The following is a 15,352-nucleotide window of genomic DNA, read 5'->3' as shown; positions in this document are numbered from 1 at the left end:
TATATATCTGAATGGAGAAAAATAATCATTTTACAGGGCTGGAGATGTAGCTCAGGGGCAAAGCTCTTGCTTAGTTAGCATGCACAAGGTGTTGGGTTCAATCTCCAGTATTACAAAAAAAAAAATACTAATTTTACATAAGTAAACCTAACATACCTTAATCATGTGGCCCAACTTCACATCATCAGTAATATGTTAACCATGTTAATATCAAGTATTGCCTGATACCAGTCACTGAGATAGAGACAAGAACATTATCGTGAGCCTTGTACCAAAAATACGGTACCCCTGCCAAAAAAGCATAAACTCAAATCTAATTATCAGAAAACATCAGGCAAACCCAAACTGACAGTCAAAATAACCAGCCAATACTCTTAAAAATATTAAGTCTGATGAAGTATCACAAAACAACTAAGTGCAAAATCGGATCAAAGCTTTGTTAGATATTACACCAGAAAAAGGACATCAGTGGGGAACTGTCAAAATTCTAATTAGGTCTGTACCTTAGTTAACAGTATTGAACCAATGTTAATTTTCTGGTTTAGGTCATTGTACTGGTGATAAAGGATGTTAAGCAAGCATTGGAAGAAGCTAAGTGAATGGCAAACTAGAACTCTGCACTATTTTTGCAACTTTTTTGAAACTGTAAAAATTACTTCAAAATTAAGAGTTAAAATTTAGCCAGGCATGGTGGTGCATGCCTGCAATCCCAGAACTCAAGAGGCTGAGGCAGGAGGATCACTGTCAGTTCAAGGCCAGTGTGAGCTGCACAGTGAGATTCTGCCTCAAAAAAAAAAAAAAGAAAAAAGAAAAAAAAAAGTTAAAATTTAGCTGGGCATGGTGGCACATGCCCATAATCCTAGCACCGTGGAAGATTGAGGGGTAAGGATCACACATTTGAGCCCAGTTTGAGCAACTTAGTGAGACCTTGCCTCAAAATTAAAGATAAAAAATTTAAAGAAAGGGCTGCCCCCCCACCACTTCATTGCTTTTGAAGTCTTCCCTTCACCATGAACTGTTGCCCCTCTGCTATGTGCCACATGGCCTTGGGGCCAGCCAATTATGGACTGAACCCTCCACAAACTTAGCTAAACTCTTTCAACTTTGGGTGTCAGGTATTTTGTCTCAGCAATGAGAGAAAAGTAACTACGACAGAACCTGATACCAGAGAAGTGTGGTTGTTGCTGTGACTGTATCTGACCATGTGGTTCAGAAGCTTTTGGGAATGACCTGTGGGAAGAGTTTGGAAAGGTTTGGAGATGCTGGCCGAAAAAGTAGTGCTGGAATGCTTTAGGTTATTCTGTACGGGAGGTTCTGGCCAGAGCTCAGAAGACCAGAAAGCTGGTAGAGATCAGACTCAGGAGATTTCTGCTGGTAAGAACTGTACTGGCTGTTGGACCCCAGATGATGTGTATTATGGCTTGGCAGAAAGTTTGCATTTTGCTTGTGTCCAGAGACTTTGCCTAAGATTAAGTTAAGGGTGGTAGACTAATTAATCTTGCAGAAGAAATTTCAAGGCAACCTAATGTTCAGGCTGTGGCACAGCTGCTGTTGGGGGCTTTCAGCCAGATTTATGTTGAAAATCAAGAGCAGAGGCCAGCAGAAACGATTTAAAACATTGTGAGTTTGGCCAGAAAGGAAGCTCCAGTAATGCTGTGGACTGCAAAGACAGAGCAGAGGAGATCCTGACTGCTGAGAAGGAATAGAATAGAAGATGGCCTGAGGGCATCACAAAAAAGAAGCAGGATTCCACTCTTTGGAGCCTCAAAATTGTGAAAGTGAAAGACTTTGCTTTGAGAAGAAAGTTGCAGGGCACCATGTTCCCATGTTCCAGAATGGTGACAGAGAATTTTTTTCCTCAGAATTGGATTCAGAGTGCGCAGCAATCTGGCTACTACTCTAGCTGGCAGATCCTGGCATCATGCATGTGGCTCTGGTTTTAGGTGCATGAGGATAGAAGAGTTATGTTGTCAGGAAGGCTTCCACCCAGATTTCAAAAGAAGCCCCTGACAGATCAGTGTGTGAAGTTGTGAGTGTAAAGCCAAAGGTACAGTGGAGACACCAGAAGTCTGGAGAAGCCAGGTACATGGATCATCTAAAGAAAACTGCTAGGAGGGAGCAAAGTGGGCCCAAGAGAAAAGCCATGGGAGATACAACCATCAGAAGTGCCACTGGGGTGGGGCCACCCAAGTCTTTTAGAGTTCACATCTTGCCACAGATTGCCTCAAATGCTGCACATGGACCACAGGACTTAATGTTTGCCCTGTTGGATTTTGGACTTGCTTTTTGTTTGTAATTTCTGGAATAGATATGTTGATCAGATGCTGTTGAACACTGGAAGTATTTAATTTTCTTTTCATTTGTACAGGAGCTCACAGCTAAGAGTTTGCCTTACTTCTCAGAGAAGACTTTGGACTTGGACTTTTCAGCAATGCTGAAACTGTTAGGACTCTGGCAATCCTTGGAGATGGACTAAATGCCTTTTGCATAAAGGGTTGTGCATGAGTCTTTTAGGGGCTGGGGTGGAATATTACGGTTTGTGTATAGATGTCCCCCCAAAGCCTCATGCAGTGATAGTTTTTTCAGAGGTGGCTGAATCTAGTGTGTGATTGATTTCTAGTGCAATGCTGGGATTAAGGGGGGATCAATCCCCACTTGCTGAATCAATCCACTGACTGGCTTGGCACCACCCTAATCCCAGTAACTCAACATGATATAAGGGACAGAAAAAGGCTTCTCTGTCTCTCTCTTGTTGTTTTTGCTGTCTTCTGCCACTGTGAACTGTTGCTCCTCTGCCATGTGCCACCCTGCCTTGGAGCCAGCCAATCATGAACTGAAACCTCTACAAACTGTGAGCCTTTCCTTTTTTTAAAAAGGCAGGCAGGCTGGGGATGTTGCTTAGTGTGAAGACCCTACGTTCAATGTCTAGTAATGTAATGGGGGGAGGTTAAAATATAAAAACATACTGTAGATCTATATTTACTAAAGAAAAGCTGTCTATGAAATATTTCTCTGTGTGTGTGCATGCGCACATTAGTGGGGACTGTGTGTAAGGCTTTTCACCTTAAGCGTCCCTAGTTGCCCTTTTTTAAAAACTTTTTTTTTTTCATTTTGAGACATTCTCACTAAATTGCTAAATTGCCCAGGCTGGATCAAACTTGCTATCTTCTTTTTTGTTTGTTAGTTTGCTTTTTGTTTGTTTGCTTCTTTTTTTCCAGTACCAGGAATCGAACTCACGACCTTGTGCTTGCCAGGCAGGCACTGTGCCACTGAGCTAAATTCCCAGCCCCTTAACTTGCTATCTTCTTGTTTCAGCCTCCCAGAGTGCTAGGATTACAGGTTTGCACCACCATGCCCAACTTGAAATATTCTTAAATGAAAAGCAGATCATAGCATGTAAAACATGTAAGATGTGTTATTTTATTTTAAATTTGTATAAATTGGCAGTAATCCCAATAAGTATTCATTCATTTACTTATTTAAGAGATAATGAATATGTAGTCAATGGGAAATATATGGAAAACTTTCTTTCTTTGTTTCTTTTTTTTTTTTTTTTTTTGGTCTCCTTTGAGACAGGGTCTCACTATGCAGTTCAGGCTGGCCTTGAACTCACTTTATAGCCCAGGCTGGCCTCAAACTTGTGGTGATCCTCCTGCCTCAGCCTCCCATGCTGGGATTACAGGTGTGTGCCATCATGCCTGGCTGGAAAATTTTCTGTTAAAATGATAACAGGAAAAAAATTTTAACAGTACCCATCCCTAGGTAAGATTACTTAATTTTCTAAATCTTTAACAATGAGCATGGATTATTTTATAATTATTTTTTAAAAAAGAAACTACTTTCAAAAGTAGGTAACAAGGGGCTGGGGATTTAGCTTAGTGGCACAGCACCTGCCTGCCAAGCACAAGGTCATGAGTTCGATTCCTGGTACTGAAAGCAAAGCAAAGCAAAAAAAGCAAAAAACCAAAAAACAAACAAACAAAAGTAGGTAACAAGGGATAAGAAAAAACCTAAAATGGAGATATGCTTATAAATGTGTAAGATATCTCAGAGGGCTACATAAACTGATAATAACGGTTATTTCCAGTGAATGAAACTGAGTGGCTATAAGAAAGTGGTAGAGCCAGGTGCAGGGGTGGGCACCTACTGTCCCTGCACTCAGGAAACTAAGGCCAGAGGATCACCTGAACCCAGGAGCCAAGACCAGCCTGGACAGCTGGGAATAGTGGGGCATGGCAGTAATCCCAATATTTGGGAGGTTGAGGCAGGAGGAGCGTGAGTTCAATGCCAGCCTGGAGTACACACTGTAACCCTTTCTCAAACAAACAAACAAACACAGAAACAGGAAGGAAGGAAAGAAGGAAGGAAGGAAGGAAGGAAGGAAGGAAGGAAGGAAGGAAGGAAAGAAGGAAGGAAAAGAAGGGAGGGAAGGAAGGAGGCAGGCAGACAGGGAGGCAGACAGGCAGACAGAAAGGGAGGAAGAGGAGAAAGCAAGCAAGCAAAAGCAAGCAAGCCAGCCAGGTGTGGTGGCACACCCCTGTTATAGCCAGGAGGATTGCCTCAAGTTTAAGCCTAGCATGAAGTACATAGAAAGACTTTGCCTTTAAAGAAAAAAAAAAAAAAAAAAAAGCCTGGACAACAACATAGCAAGATACCCATTTCAAAAAAAGGGAAGAAAGGGATAGAAAGGTATCTTCTAATCACATAGCCTTTTCCAAGAAGGACTTTTGAATCCCAAGTTTGAATTACCTGTTCCAAAATAAATAGATGGAAAAAAATCAAGTTATAAAGTTGGTTCCAAAAAGGTCTATATATTTCTGATCATTATACCATAAATACAACCTTAAATTTATAGACCAACCTTAATGAAGGCAATTGTATAAATGTAATTTGACTCAGAGTTGCTTTTGCTAGATATTATACATCAGTAAATTTGTTAACCTATTTTCTGCCAAGTGTCTAGAATGTGGCTCTACTAATTTTGTTTTGTTTTGTTTGTTTTCCCGGTAGCGGGAATCGAACTCATGACCTTGCGCTTGCCAGGCAGGTGCTGTGCCGCTGAGCTAAATCCCCAGCCCTTTGTTTTGTTTTTTTGAGATAGGGTTTTGCTGTGTAGTTCAGGTGGCCCTTGAACTTATGTAGCCCACATTGGCCTCCAACTCACAGTGATCCTCCTGCCTCAGCCTCCCAAGTATTTGGATTATAATTGTGTACAGTTCTTCTATCTTGATTAAAGACAATACCATACTGCTTCATAGATAAAGTAATTGATAATATAAAAGAAGGGTCAACTTCATGTAAAAAAACACTTTTAAAAAACACTTCCAGTTTTGTGCTAATATTGTTTGGACAATTAAATGCCAATATCTTATACTCTGAGTAACTAATTTAAAGATAACAATATGCAATGTATTAATTATTGTACCCTCCTATTAGCTTGTTCTAAAATTTTATTTTTTCTCTTTAAAATAAAATTTAAAAAAAAAAAACTTCCAGGGCCGGGGATTTAGCTCAGCCACACAGTGCCTGCCTGGCAAGTGCGAGGTCGTGAGTTCGATTCTCGGTGCCGGGGGCGGGGGGGGGGGAGACACTTCCAGCCTCAGGAGGGTGAGTCAAGAGGATTGCTGCAAGTTCGAAGCCAGCCTGAGCTACATATCAAGACTCTGTAGATAAGCAGTCCCTGTACTACATAGCCAAGAACTACATACTGAGATCCTGTCTCAAAAAAAAAAACCTTACCATTTGCCTTAACATTAAAAAGTATAGGAAGAACATAAACTCAGTGGTTTTAATTTAATATATTTAGCTTTATGATAAACTTCTTACACTGTGTATGTGTGTGTGCATACAAGAATGAAAACTTTGGCATCATCTGCAGTGCATTTGGGAACAGCTGAGCTCAAACTGTACCAAAATCCTCTTAAAATATATTGATAAATCAGCCAGATGTGGAGGTGCACACCTGTAATCCCAACACTCTGGGAAGCTGAGGCAGTTGAGGGAGGAGAATTGCAAATTTGAACCCAGTCTGGACAATCTAGTGACATGGCAAGACCCTGTTTAAATACATAAATAAATGGATAAATAAATAAAAATCTACTCTATGTTTAAAAAAATAATCAGAGCTGTCAAATTCTAATATATATTAACAATGCTCCAAGTATACACTAGGAACAGTTTAAAGTCAGTTTCACAAAAACCCTGCTTAGAGGAAAAAACAAAAACTCAATTAAAAAACCCAAACAAAAAGCTGGGCATGGTGGCACACACCTGTAATCCCAGCACTAGGGAGGTGGGAGGATCGTTGCGAGTTCAGGCCACCCTGGGCTACAAAGTGAGCTCAAGGCCAGCCTGAGCTGCACAATGAGACCCTGTCTCAAAAAGACAAATAAATAAATAAAAACCCAAACAACCTACTGATTTACACCATTCTTCTTCCAAAATAAAACCTGTACTTGAACAGTACTTCATGGGATTATTGTCCATTTAATATTTCATAATAGTTGACTAAAGAGCTCATTAATTATCAGTAGCTATTCTAAAGAACTTTTTCTTTTTTTAAAAAAATAAAGCATCTCAAACCTTGGGGACTCTAAAGGTAACATGATACAGATTCTTCAGATAAATACTAACAAAAAGAAAAGGACACACAGTGCCTGCCTAGCAAGTGCAAGGTCCTGAGTTTGAGTCCCAGTATCAAAAAGAAAAAGACAGATTAAGAAAGACTTATAAGACATACAAAAACTTTTTAAAGACAAGATTAAGTAATAGTATTTAGGGATGCTCATTTTGGCTAGTAAAACTTAAAAGCATGCCAGGATGTCACTACTATGGAAGTCAGGATAACAGCTACCCATGAGGACAATGAGGAGACTACGACTGAGACGGTGCCTAGGGACAGATGCCACTCAGTGGAGTCACAAAGGTCTCACCTTCATGTGGATGAGGATTACAACAATGTCCCCATTACAATCCACAGTGCGACACAGCGTGACGTGTGCTTTACTGATTGTATTTATTTAATAAAGGAGGAGTTTGGGTTTGAAGTAGTGACAGCAGAAGTGTTCCTCCTGACCCTGACTCTCATAGCTGCATTAGAGGTGAATTACTTTCTCATTTTTTCTTTTTTCTTTTCTGGTGCTAGGGATCAAACCCTGGGCCTTGTGAGTGCACGGCAAGAGCTCTACCACTGAGGCATATCCCCAGCCCCACCCATTTTTCTTTTTTGTTTCTTTTAAAGATAGGGTTTCGCTATGTACTTCAGGCTGGCCTTGAATTCAGCAGGTAGCCCAGACTGGCCTCGAAGTCCCAGTGATCCAAGTGCTGGGGTTACTAGGCATGCACCACCACACCCAGCTTTTAAATAGAGGTAAATTTCTAGATAACCACTAATAGCTTGCACTCTCCCCCTGAACTCAGAGGAAGCTAAATGCACACTAATTCCTAGTGCTTAGGTCAAATGCTGAGGAAACACCAAAACATGGCAAAAGGGTTCCAAGAGTATTCCTGACAGATTTCTAAACAACATAGAATATAGTGCAGAATATAGAATATATAGAAGATAGTGTTCCTGGTGGAACAGCCTGCCTACAGATTCCTAGTTTTCAAGATGCAAAATCAACAAACAAAATTCAATAGCATTCCCATATACCAATTATGAGTCCACAAAGAAAGAAACCATCAAAGAAACTAAGTTGTTTTTTTTGAAACAGGATCTCACGCTAGTTCAGGCTGGCTTCGAACTCATTATGCAACCCAGGCTGGCCTCCAATTCATGGCAATCCTCTTGCCTCAACCTCCTGAGTGTTGGGATTGTATGCATGCACCACCACACCCAGCCTCAACAATTCCATTTATGACAGCTTCAAAGAAATTAAATACCCAGGAATCAACCTACCAAAGAGGTGAAAGAAGTCTACAGTGAAAACTACCAAACTCTGAAGAAAGGAATTGAAGAGAACTCTAGAAAATGAAAGACATCTCTTGTTCTTGGATCAGCAGAATTAATACAATTAAAACGGACATATTACCACATGCAAGCTACAGATTTAATGTAATCCTATTAAAGTACCATCAACATTCTTCACAAAAAAAAAAAAAAATCCTAGAATTCATATGGAACCAGAAGAGACTCAGAATAGCCAAAAGCATCATAATACTGGATTTCAATTTATAATACAAAGCTATAGCCACAAAAACAGAATGGTTTGGGCACAAAAATTGACATGTAGACCACTGGAATAGAACAGAAGACACAAAAACAAACACATGCACTTCCAGCCATCTTATTTTTGACAAAGAGATCAAAAACATACACTGGAGAAAGATAGGCTCTTACCAAATGGTGCTGGAAAAACTGGTTATCCTTGTGCAGAAGACTGAAACTATGTTTCACCCTGCACTAAAAAAAATCAAAATGGACTAAAAACCTCCATTAAAAACAGAAACTGTGGGGGCTGGGGATTTAGCTCAGCGGCAAAAGCGCCTGCCCGGCAAGCGCAAGGTCATGAGTTCGGTTCCCGGTACCGGAGAAAAAAACAAAAAAACAAAACAAAACAAAAAAAAAACAACAGAAACTTTGAAACTGCTAGAAGATAACAGGAGAAACACTGGAAGCTATAGGCATAGGCAAGGGCTTCCTGAACAGAACTCTAATAGTATAGGAAATATCAAGAATCAACAGATAAGACTATATCAAATTAAAAAGCTTTTGCACAGCAAAGGAAATAATCAATAGAGGGAAAAGACAACAAACAGAATGGTAAAGTTTTGTCAGCTAGTCTTCTGATAGAGGACTAATATCTAGACTATATAAAGAATGAAGGAAGATTATACCGAAGCCAGGTGTGGTGGTACAAACCTGTAATCCCAGCATTCGGGAGGCTGAGGCAGGAGGATCATTGTCCTTGTGAGTTCAAGACCAGCCTGAGCTATGAAGTGAGCTCAAGGCCACCCTGAACTGTATAGGGAGACCCTGTCTCAAAAAGACAAAAAAATTTTAAAGAAAGTAATAAAGATTATACCCTCCCAAAACAAATGACCCAATTAAAAAATGGGTAAATGAACTAAATAGACACTAAAGGAGTCTGACCACCATCCTAGGCTGACCAGAGACCACTTTATGCCTCTTCCATCCAGCTATGCTTTTACACCTGTTGAAGATGCACAATGTGGATTAATAAAGCCCAGTAACCATGGCTACACCCACAACTCCCATCATTCTTCAACCCTGCTCCTCACAAGCAAGCATGCGTCCCAGTACTTTCTGAAGCCTTGTCCCTGGCAGGCAGCCACTACTCCTTTTTACTGAACTCTCCCCACTCAAAAGTCCCATTTTGACCTTTTCCTTTCACAGTCTGTCTTTATGCTCATGACCCTATAAAAGACCTTATAGCTTACAGGAGAAATGCCAGTCTGGTCTAAGGGCCAGAGTGGGCCTTCTCAGATTTGTTCTGATGTGGTTGAATTTTTTTGTTGTTGTTTTTTTTCCAGTACCAGGAATTGAACTCACACCCTTATGCTTGCCAGGCAGGTGCTGTGCCGCTGAGCTAAATCCCCAACCCCCTCAGATTTGTTCTGAAATAAAACTGTCCAGTTGAACTCGTGGCTTTGTTGTTTCGTTTCCTAACAGATACTTCTCAAAAGACAAAGTACAAATGGCCAATAAGTACATGAAAAATGTTCATCATCAAGTTGAGCTATTAGGGAAATGCAAATCAAAATAACTCTGAGATTCTATCTTATCCCAGTCAGAAGGGCTATCATCAGGAACACAAAAAGCAACCAGGCACGTTGGTGCACACCAATAATCCCAGCACTCTAGGAGGATATGGCAGAAGAATTTCAAGTTCATGCCCAGCCTGGGCAATTTAGCAACTTAGGGAGACTCTGTCTCAAGATTTTTTTAAAAGAAGCTGGGACTGTAGCTCAGTACAAAGGCCCTAGGTTCAGTCCCCGGTATCAACACCGGCCCTCACACCAACACATGAAAGTAAAAACACAAGGATGTGGGTTTGCAAATTGGTGACACAGAAAGGACTCTGTCCTATTGTGACGGTTATGTTATTCTTATCTTCCCAGTGTCAATTTTCCCATTTTGATAACAGTCCTCTGGTTTTCTCTATGGGGTACCTCCCTTGTCATATTTTGCATGAGGCTGCCCCTCTCCACAGAGACAGATGAATCAGGGTGACCACAGTGCTTGGTTCAAGAATTGTTATATGATCAAATTAGCTCAAAGTGACTCACTGCCAGGGCTTTTGCTTTGCTGATGGAAGAAGAGAACTTTTCACTAGACACAAAACCAACAGGATATAACAGAAGCTAGGGTTGGTCATTTCTGTTCATATCGGGGAAGAATCTGCTTGAATGCAACAAATGCCAAGAATTGGATCATTCAGTCTTTGGATCCAGCTAGGCTGATCAGATCGATCCCTGGACTACTCAGCTATAAAGGCCGATTTGTTATTGTTCTGTGGTACTGGGAACTGAGGCCAGGCTTTCATCCGCGCTGTGCAAGCGCTGTACTACTGAGCTGTATCCTCAGCCCTTTCCATTTTATTTTTCTTACTCTGTGACGGTCTTGCTTCAACCTGCATATCCTTTAAAAAAACAGATCCTATGCTTTCTTTCTTCCATATTTATTCAAGAGTAACTGAATCTTCCGCCTCAGCCTCCGGAGTGCTAGGATTACAGGCATGCACCATACCTGGCTTCCTTGAACATTTCTTGAATCTGTTTAACTTCTGCTACACTTTAATCTCCTCTCCCAAACCCTAAATCTTTCACGAGTCAGTTTAAATCCTCATTCCTTCAGAAACTGGGAGAGGAAGCAGCAGTTTATTCAGGGTCAGAACACCAACGAAAGAACTGGGTGGAAATAGGATGTACATTTTTATTGTTATTAAGTATTTTGGTCTTTCCCACGAAACTACAGGTCCTTCACCCCGAGTGCCTCACTGTAGGCGCTAGCATAAAATAATGTATCATGAAGACTTATAAAAATTTAAAAACACAGTAACAAAAATCGCACTGCAAGCCCTAGACTTAGCAGGGGCGACTAAGCACATTCATAGACATTCTTCTCGCTGAGACGAGATTGAACCCCTCATTCCAGCCCCTCCGCCGCACCCGCTACCCCGTGGATCGCGGCTCGCCACACCCGATGCTCTTCACAAATCCCACCTCAGCCTGCACCCTCTCCTGTTACCCCAACCCTTCCAGGGCTCGCGCCCCGGCTCCGAGCACTGAGTAGGACACGCCCCCTCACATACCCACCCTCAGGTCCGGCCTCCAGGACCCAGAACCCTGCAACACTTCCTTCACACCCCCTCTGCTCCACAGCTCCGACTGCAAGTCTCGCAGGACCGCAGGAGCCTTCTGTTTCCGAGAACAGCGCGCTGGTAGCCACTTCGCCCGCCTCCCATTCACAGAGACTGAGACAGCGCGGGCCGGCCCTGACCACCTACTCAGGCGGGTGGCCTCACCTCTCTTCCAAGAGCTCAGTGGGGACACCACTTCCACTCGTTCAGAAATGAGCTCGGCTAGACTGGAGCGGAACAAGGCCGCCCGAACGGTCACGGCCACCAGCAGTACCAGGGCCAAGGGAGCCGCCATGATAACTGGGGCGGGCGCGCAGGCGGGAAGGGAAAAACGAGGCGGAAGAACCTCGCATCTTGACTGACACCCTTAGTAGTTCCGCGGCCGTATGCTCGCCGTGGCTGCCGCTGGAGCTACCAAACCTGGGAACTACGACTCCCAGCAACCCACGCGCGAGACAGGTGGGACGACGGAAAGTGGAGTTTCTCAAACTTGTGTAGCAAAGGGTTGGAGCACTCCTAGTCCAAACTCAGGTGACCTGTAAAAGTGCGCAGGTGCAAGCTAAAGTACTGTAGTTCTCTTCCTAGAATTGTGAGTTTTTAAGAGACGATAGCTTTGCTCTTGTGTTTGTTTTTAGTGTTAAGTTGGTTACCTTTTGTTTTTACAAGACTGTTTTCTTGTATTTATTCTGTACTTGTTTATAGAACGCTAACTCTTGGCCAGATTTACTTATATTATCTTCTGAAGATACATTTTGTGTAGTAGATTTGTTAGTTCTCTGACCTTCAAGTTGCTTAATCCTTCTGTGCCTCACCACCTTTACCTGCAAAATGTGCTCAAAGTTGTAGGCTGATTAGGGACGACTGAAAAACGTTTAGAGATTTTGTCAGTCACTTTTGAAACTGTTACTGAAAAGGAGTTTATAGAGGGGCGTGGTGGTGCACTCCTGTAATCCCAGTACTCGGGAGGCTGAGGCGGGAGAGGATCCTTGCGAGTTCGAGGTCAGCCTGGGCTACAAAGCGAGTTCAAGCTCAGCCTGAACTGCATAGCGAGACCCTATCTCAAAAAAAAGACCCCCCCCCGAGCTTATATAAATTCACAGTGAAATTATATTAAAAATGAGAATAATGGGGCTGGGGATTTAGCTCAGCGGTACAGCGCCTGCCTGGCAAGCGCAAGGCCGTGAGTTCGATTCCCGGTACCGGACAAAAAACAAAACAAAAAAAAAAAGTGAAACAAAATAAAATAAAAATGGGAATAAGTACTTAAAACCCATCAATTCCTAATTGTTTAACCAAATTTTTGTTTAATCCGTGTTAAGCTCATTTACTAGTGCTGTATCAGTATGGCAAATGCTGTGTAATCATTTACTGCTGCTTTTCTCAGTCACATCACGATGGCAGTTTGAAATCCCTTAAGGTGGGAGTATTTACACAAGAGAAATCAGCAAACACTACAGAGCATTACCACTTCATTTGTTAATGTATGAAAAGTACTGCGGTGAGTGCTCAGATATTAGGTGAAATAACGAACATTAATTAATTATGCAAAGAAATTTCGGATCTCTGATGAAAAGGAAACAGCACGCATCCGTAGGATAACTATGGTTGACAACTGCTAACTAAATATTTCAAAAGGGCTAGTAGAAAGGATTTGGAATGTTCCCAATGCAAAGAAATGGCATCTGAGGCAATAGATACATCAGTTATCTTGATCCAATTATTACATTGTTTGTATATATTGAATTATTATAGTGTACCTTATAAATATATGACTGTCGATTAAAAATAAAAATGTATTTCAAAAAAGAAACATTATTGAGAATTATTGCATTATTGAGAATAACTATGGTCAAAGGATGGTAATAACATGACATGGTCAGAGACAGCTCTTGGAAGAGATAAAATTTGAACTAAGGCCTACAGAATGACAAACTAGAGTTTCCGAGATGAGGAATTAGACTGAGTGGGAAAACAACAGGATATACTTAAGAATCAGAAAGGAAACAAGTAGGCCAGTTGTGGAGGTGCATGCCTGTAATCCCAGCACTTGGGAGGCTGAAGCAGAACAATCATAAGTTCAAGGCCAGCCTGGGGTACAGAGTGAGTTGAAGGCTAGCCTGGACTACATACTAAAACCCTGAGAAAAGGAAAGAAAGGAAATAAGTATGCCCCAAGTAGAGTAATAGAAGTTGTAGATGGACAGATGGGGGCAACCAAGAGGGACCTATTGGCCATGGTTGGAAACATGGGCTTTATTTACTTTATTCAAAGTGTAGTACATGTACCATGCATGGTGGCACAAGCCTGTAATCCCAGCACGTGGGAAGCTGGTGCAGGAGGATTATTGGGAGTGCAAGGCCAGCCTGGACTACACAGGAAGACCCCATCTCAACCACCACCAAAAGAAGTGCAACACATGTGCCACTGGAGAACTTTAAACCAGAAAGTGATGTGGTCAGATGTACATTTTTAAAAGACCTCTATATCCCAAGCCCCATATTGGATGTTAAAGAATACTGCAGTGACAAAATTGCAGCCCCTGCCATTTTTGGAACTTGGAAAATAATTGAAGAGATTTGATAGTTTTAATAATAATGTAAGTAAAAGTAAAATTACAAACCAGATGAGTAAAAGAAAAAGGGAAACAAAATGCTAGAAGAATGGAAAAACTGTTTTGAGCGATGATAGCTTTCTAGAATGGTGGGAGAAGGTCTCCTTTGGAAGAGATGAAGAAAGAAGAGAGGAACAGTCACCCTCTGAGCCCTTGCTCTGTCCCAACCACCGTACCGTAGTCAATACACGTACTATCCATACCTTCCTTCCTAAAGATGTAGATGTTGCCATCCTTTTATGTTGAAAGGGAGATACATGTATTACATCATGAGAAGTAGAAATGGCTGAAACACCTTCGGTTAGGGTGAATACTAAACAAGCTTATGCAATCCAAAAGGCTTAGCACATACCCAGTTCTTAAATGTTTGTTTGTTTGTTTTGGTACTGGGAATCAAACTCAGGACCTTGCGCTTGCCAGGCAGGCGCTTGTGCCACTGAGCTATATCCCCCGCCCCAAGTTCTTTAATATTCAATAACTGTTGTATTACTTACCTCATCCTAGTAAATGACTTAAAAACTCTTAGAGTGAGGACTGTCTGTGTTTGGGAAAAACAGTGATTAGCCATTTGCCAGTCGAAGGTGAGAACCAAACCATTGGTTCTCAATCTTTAGGTGTGCACAGAATATGCATAAAACTAGTTATCCTAAAACAGAAGGGTATTATATGTTGGTGTCTTTTAAAAACCACGAGTCCTAAATATAAGAGCTAAAACTATAAAACCCAGAAGAAAACAGGAGTGTATTAGTCAGTGCAGATGTAGAAGAGTGCAAGACGTCCGTCTGTGCTCTGGGGACCCCAAGGCTCCAGAGGAGCGCGTGGAACCCACGGCAAGGTCCCGCACAAGTCCGCATCAGGAGGCGGAAGGATCTGCGTTGGGAGAACAAAAGCTCTGAGCCAGAAAAGCTTATAGGCCAAGTCCTGGAAGCTGAAGTGTCTGTGCCAAAAGGCTGGAGGATCTGAGCCAGAAGGCCGAGGTATCTGCGCTGGGAGGAGACGATGTCCACGATGAAGACGAAGCTTAAAGCTCCTCCGGAGAAAGAAAGCAGCAAAGCTCCTTCAAAGAAAAACCGCCGAAACTCTTCTGAAAAAAAGGAGCCACAAGGCAGATCAGCTGAAATCCCTCCCTTTCTCTTTTTATATTGTTATGACAGCAAGCCTCTTTAGTGGGTCTTCCACGCCCAGAACCCTGCCAGCTCAATTCCATTGGGTGTTCCCCGCTCAAATTGACAATTAGTTAACCATCACCAGGAGTAATCCTTCAGGGCACTGAGTTAGGCAATAGTTTCTAAGATAGAACTCTAACTGTGCAGGTCACAAGATGAGAAATAAATTGAAGGGGCTGGGGATTTAGCTCAGCGGCACAGCACCTTGCCTGGCAAATGCAAGGTCGTGAGTTCGATTCCCGGTACTGGAAACA

At 42.0% G+C, this 15,352-nt stretch overlaps 1 protein-coding gene across 1 annotated transcript in view; it reads right to left on the bottom strand.

Moving 5' to 3' along the window:
- Window positions 1–11,664, bottom strand: part of Pigu (phosphatidylinositol glycan anchor biosynthesis, class U) — an 89,202-nt gene extending 77,538 nt beyond the window's left edge. Inside the window, exon 1 of the mRNA XM_005384827.2 lies at window positions 11,487–11,664. Coding sequence (XP_005384884.1) covers window positions 11,487–11,616 — 130 coding nt within the window. The 5' untranslated portion in view covers window positions 11,617–11,664. The remainder of the gene's footprint in view (window positions 1–11,486) is intronic.
- Window positions 11,665–15,352: the final 3,688 nt, after the last annotated feature.

Source organism: Chinchilla lanigera, unplaced genomic scaffold (genome assembly GCF_000276665.1).
Source record: "Chinchilla lanigera isolate Chin_1 unplaced genomic scaffold, ChiLan1.0 scaffold00021, whole genome shotgun sequence".
Taxonomy (NCBI): domain Eukaryota; kingdom Metazoa; phylum Chordata; class Mammalia; order Rodentia; family Chinchillidae; genus Chinchilla; species Chinchilla lanigera.
The sequence above is the reverse complement of the archived record's forward strand: the minus strand, read 5'-3'. Positions and strand labels throughout refer to the sequence as shown.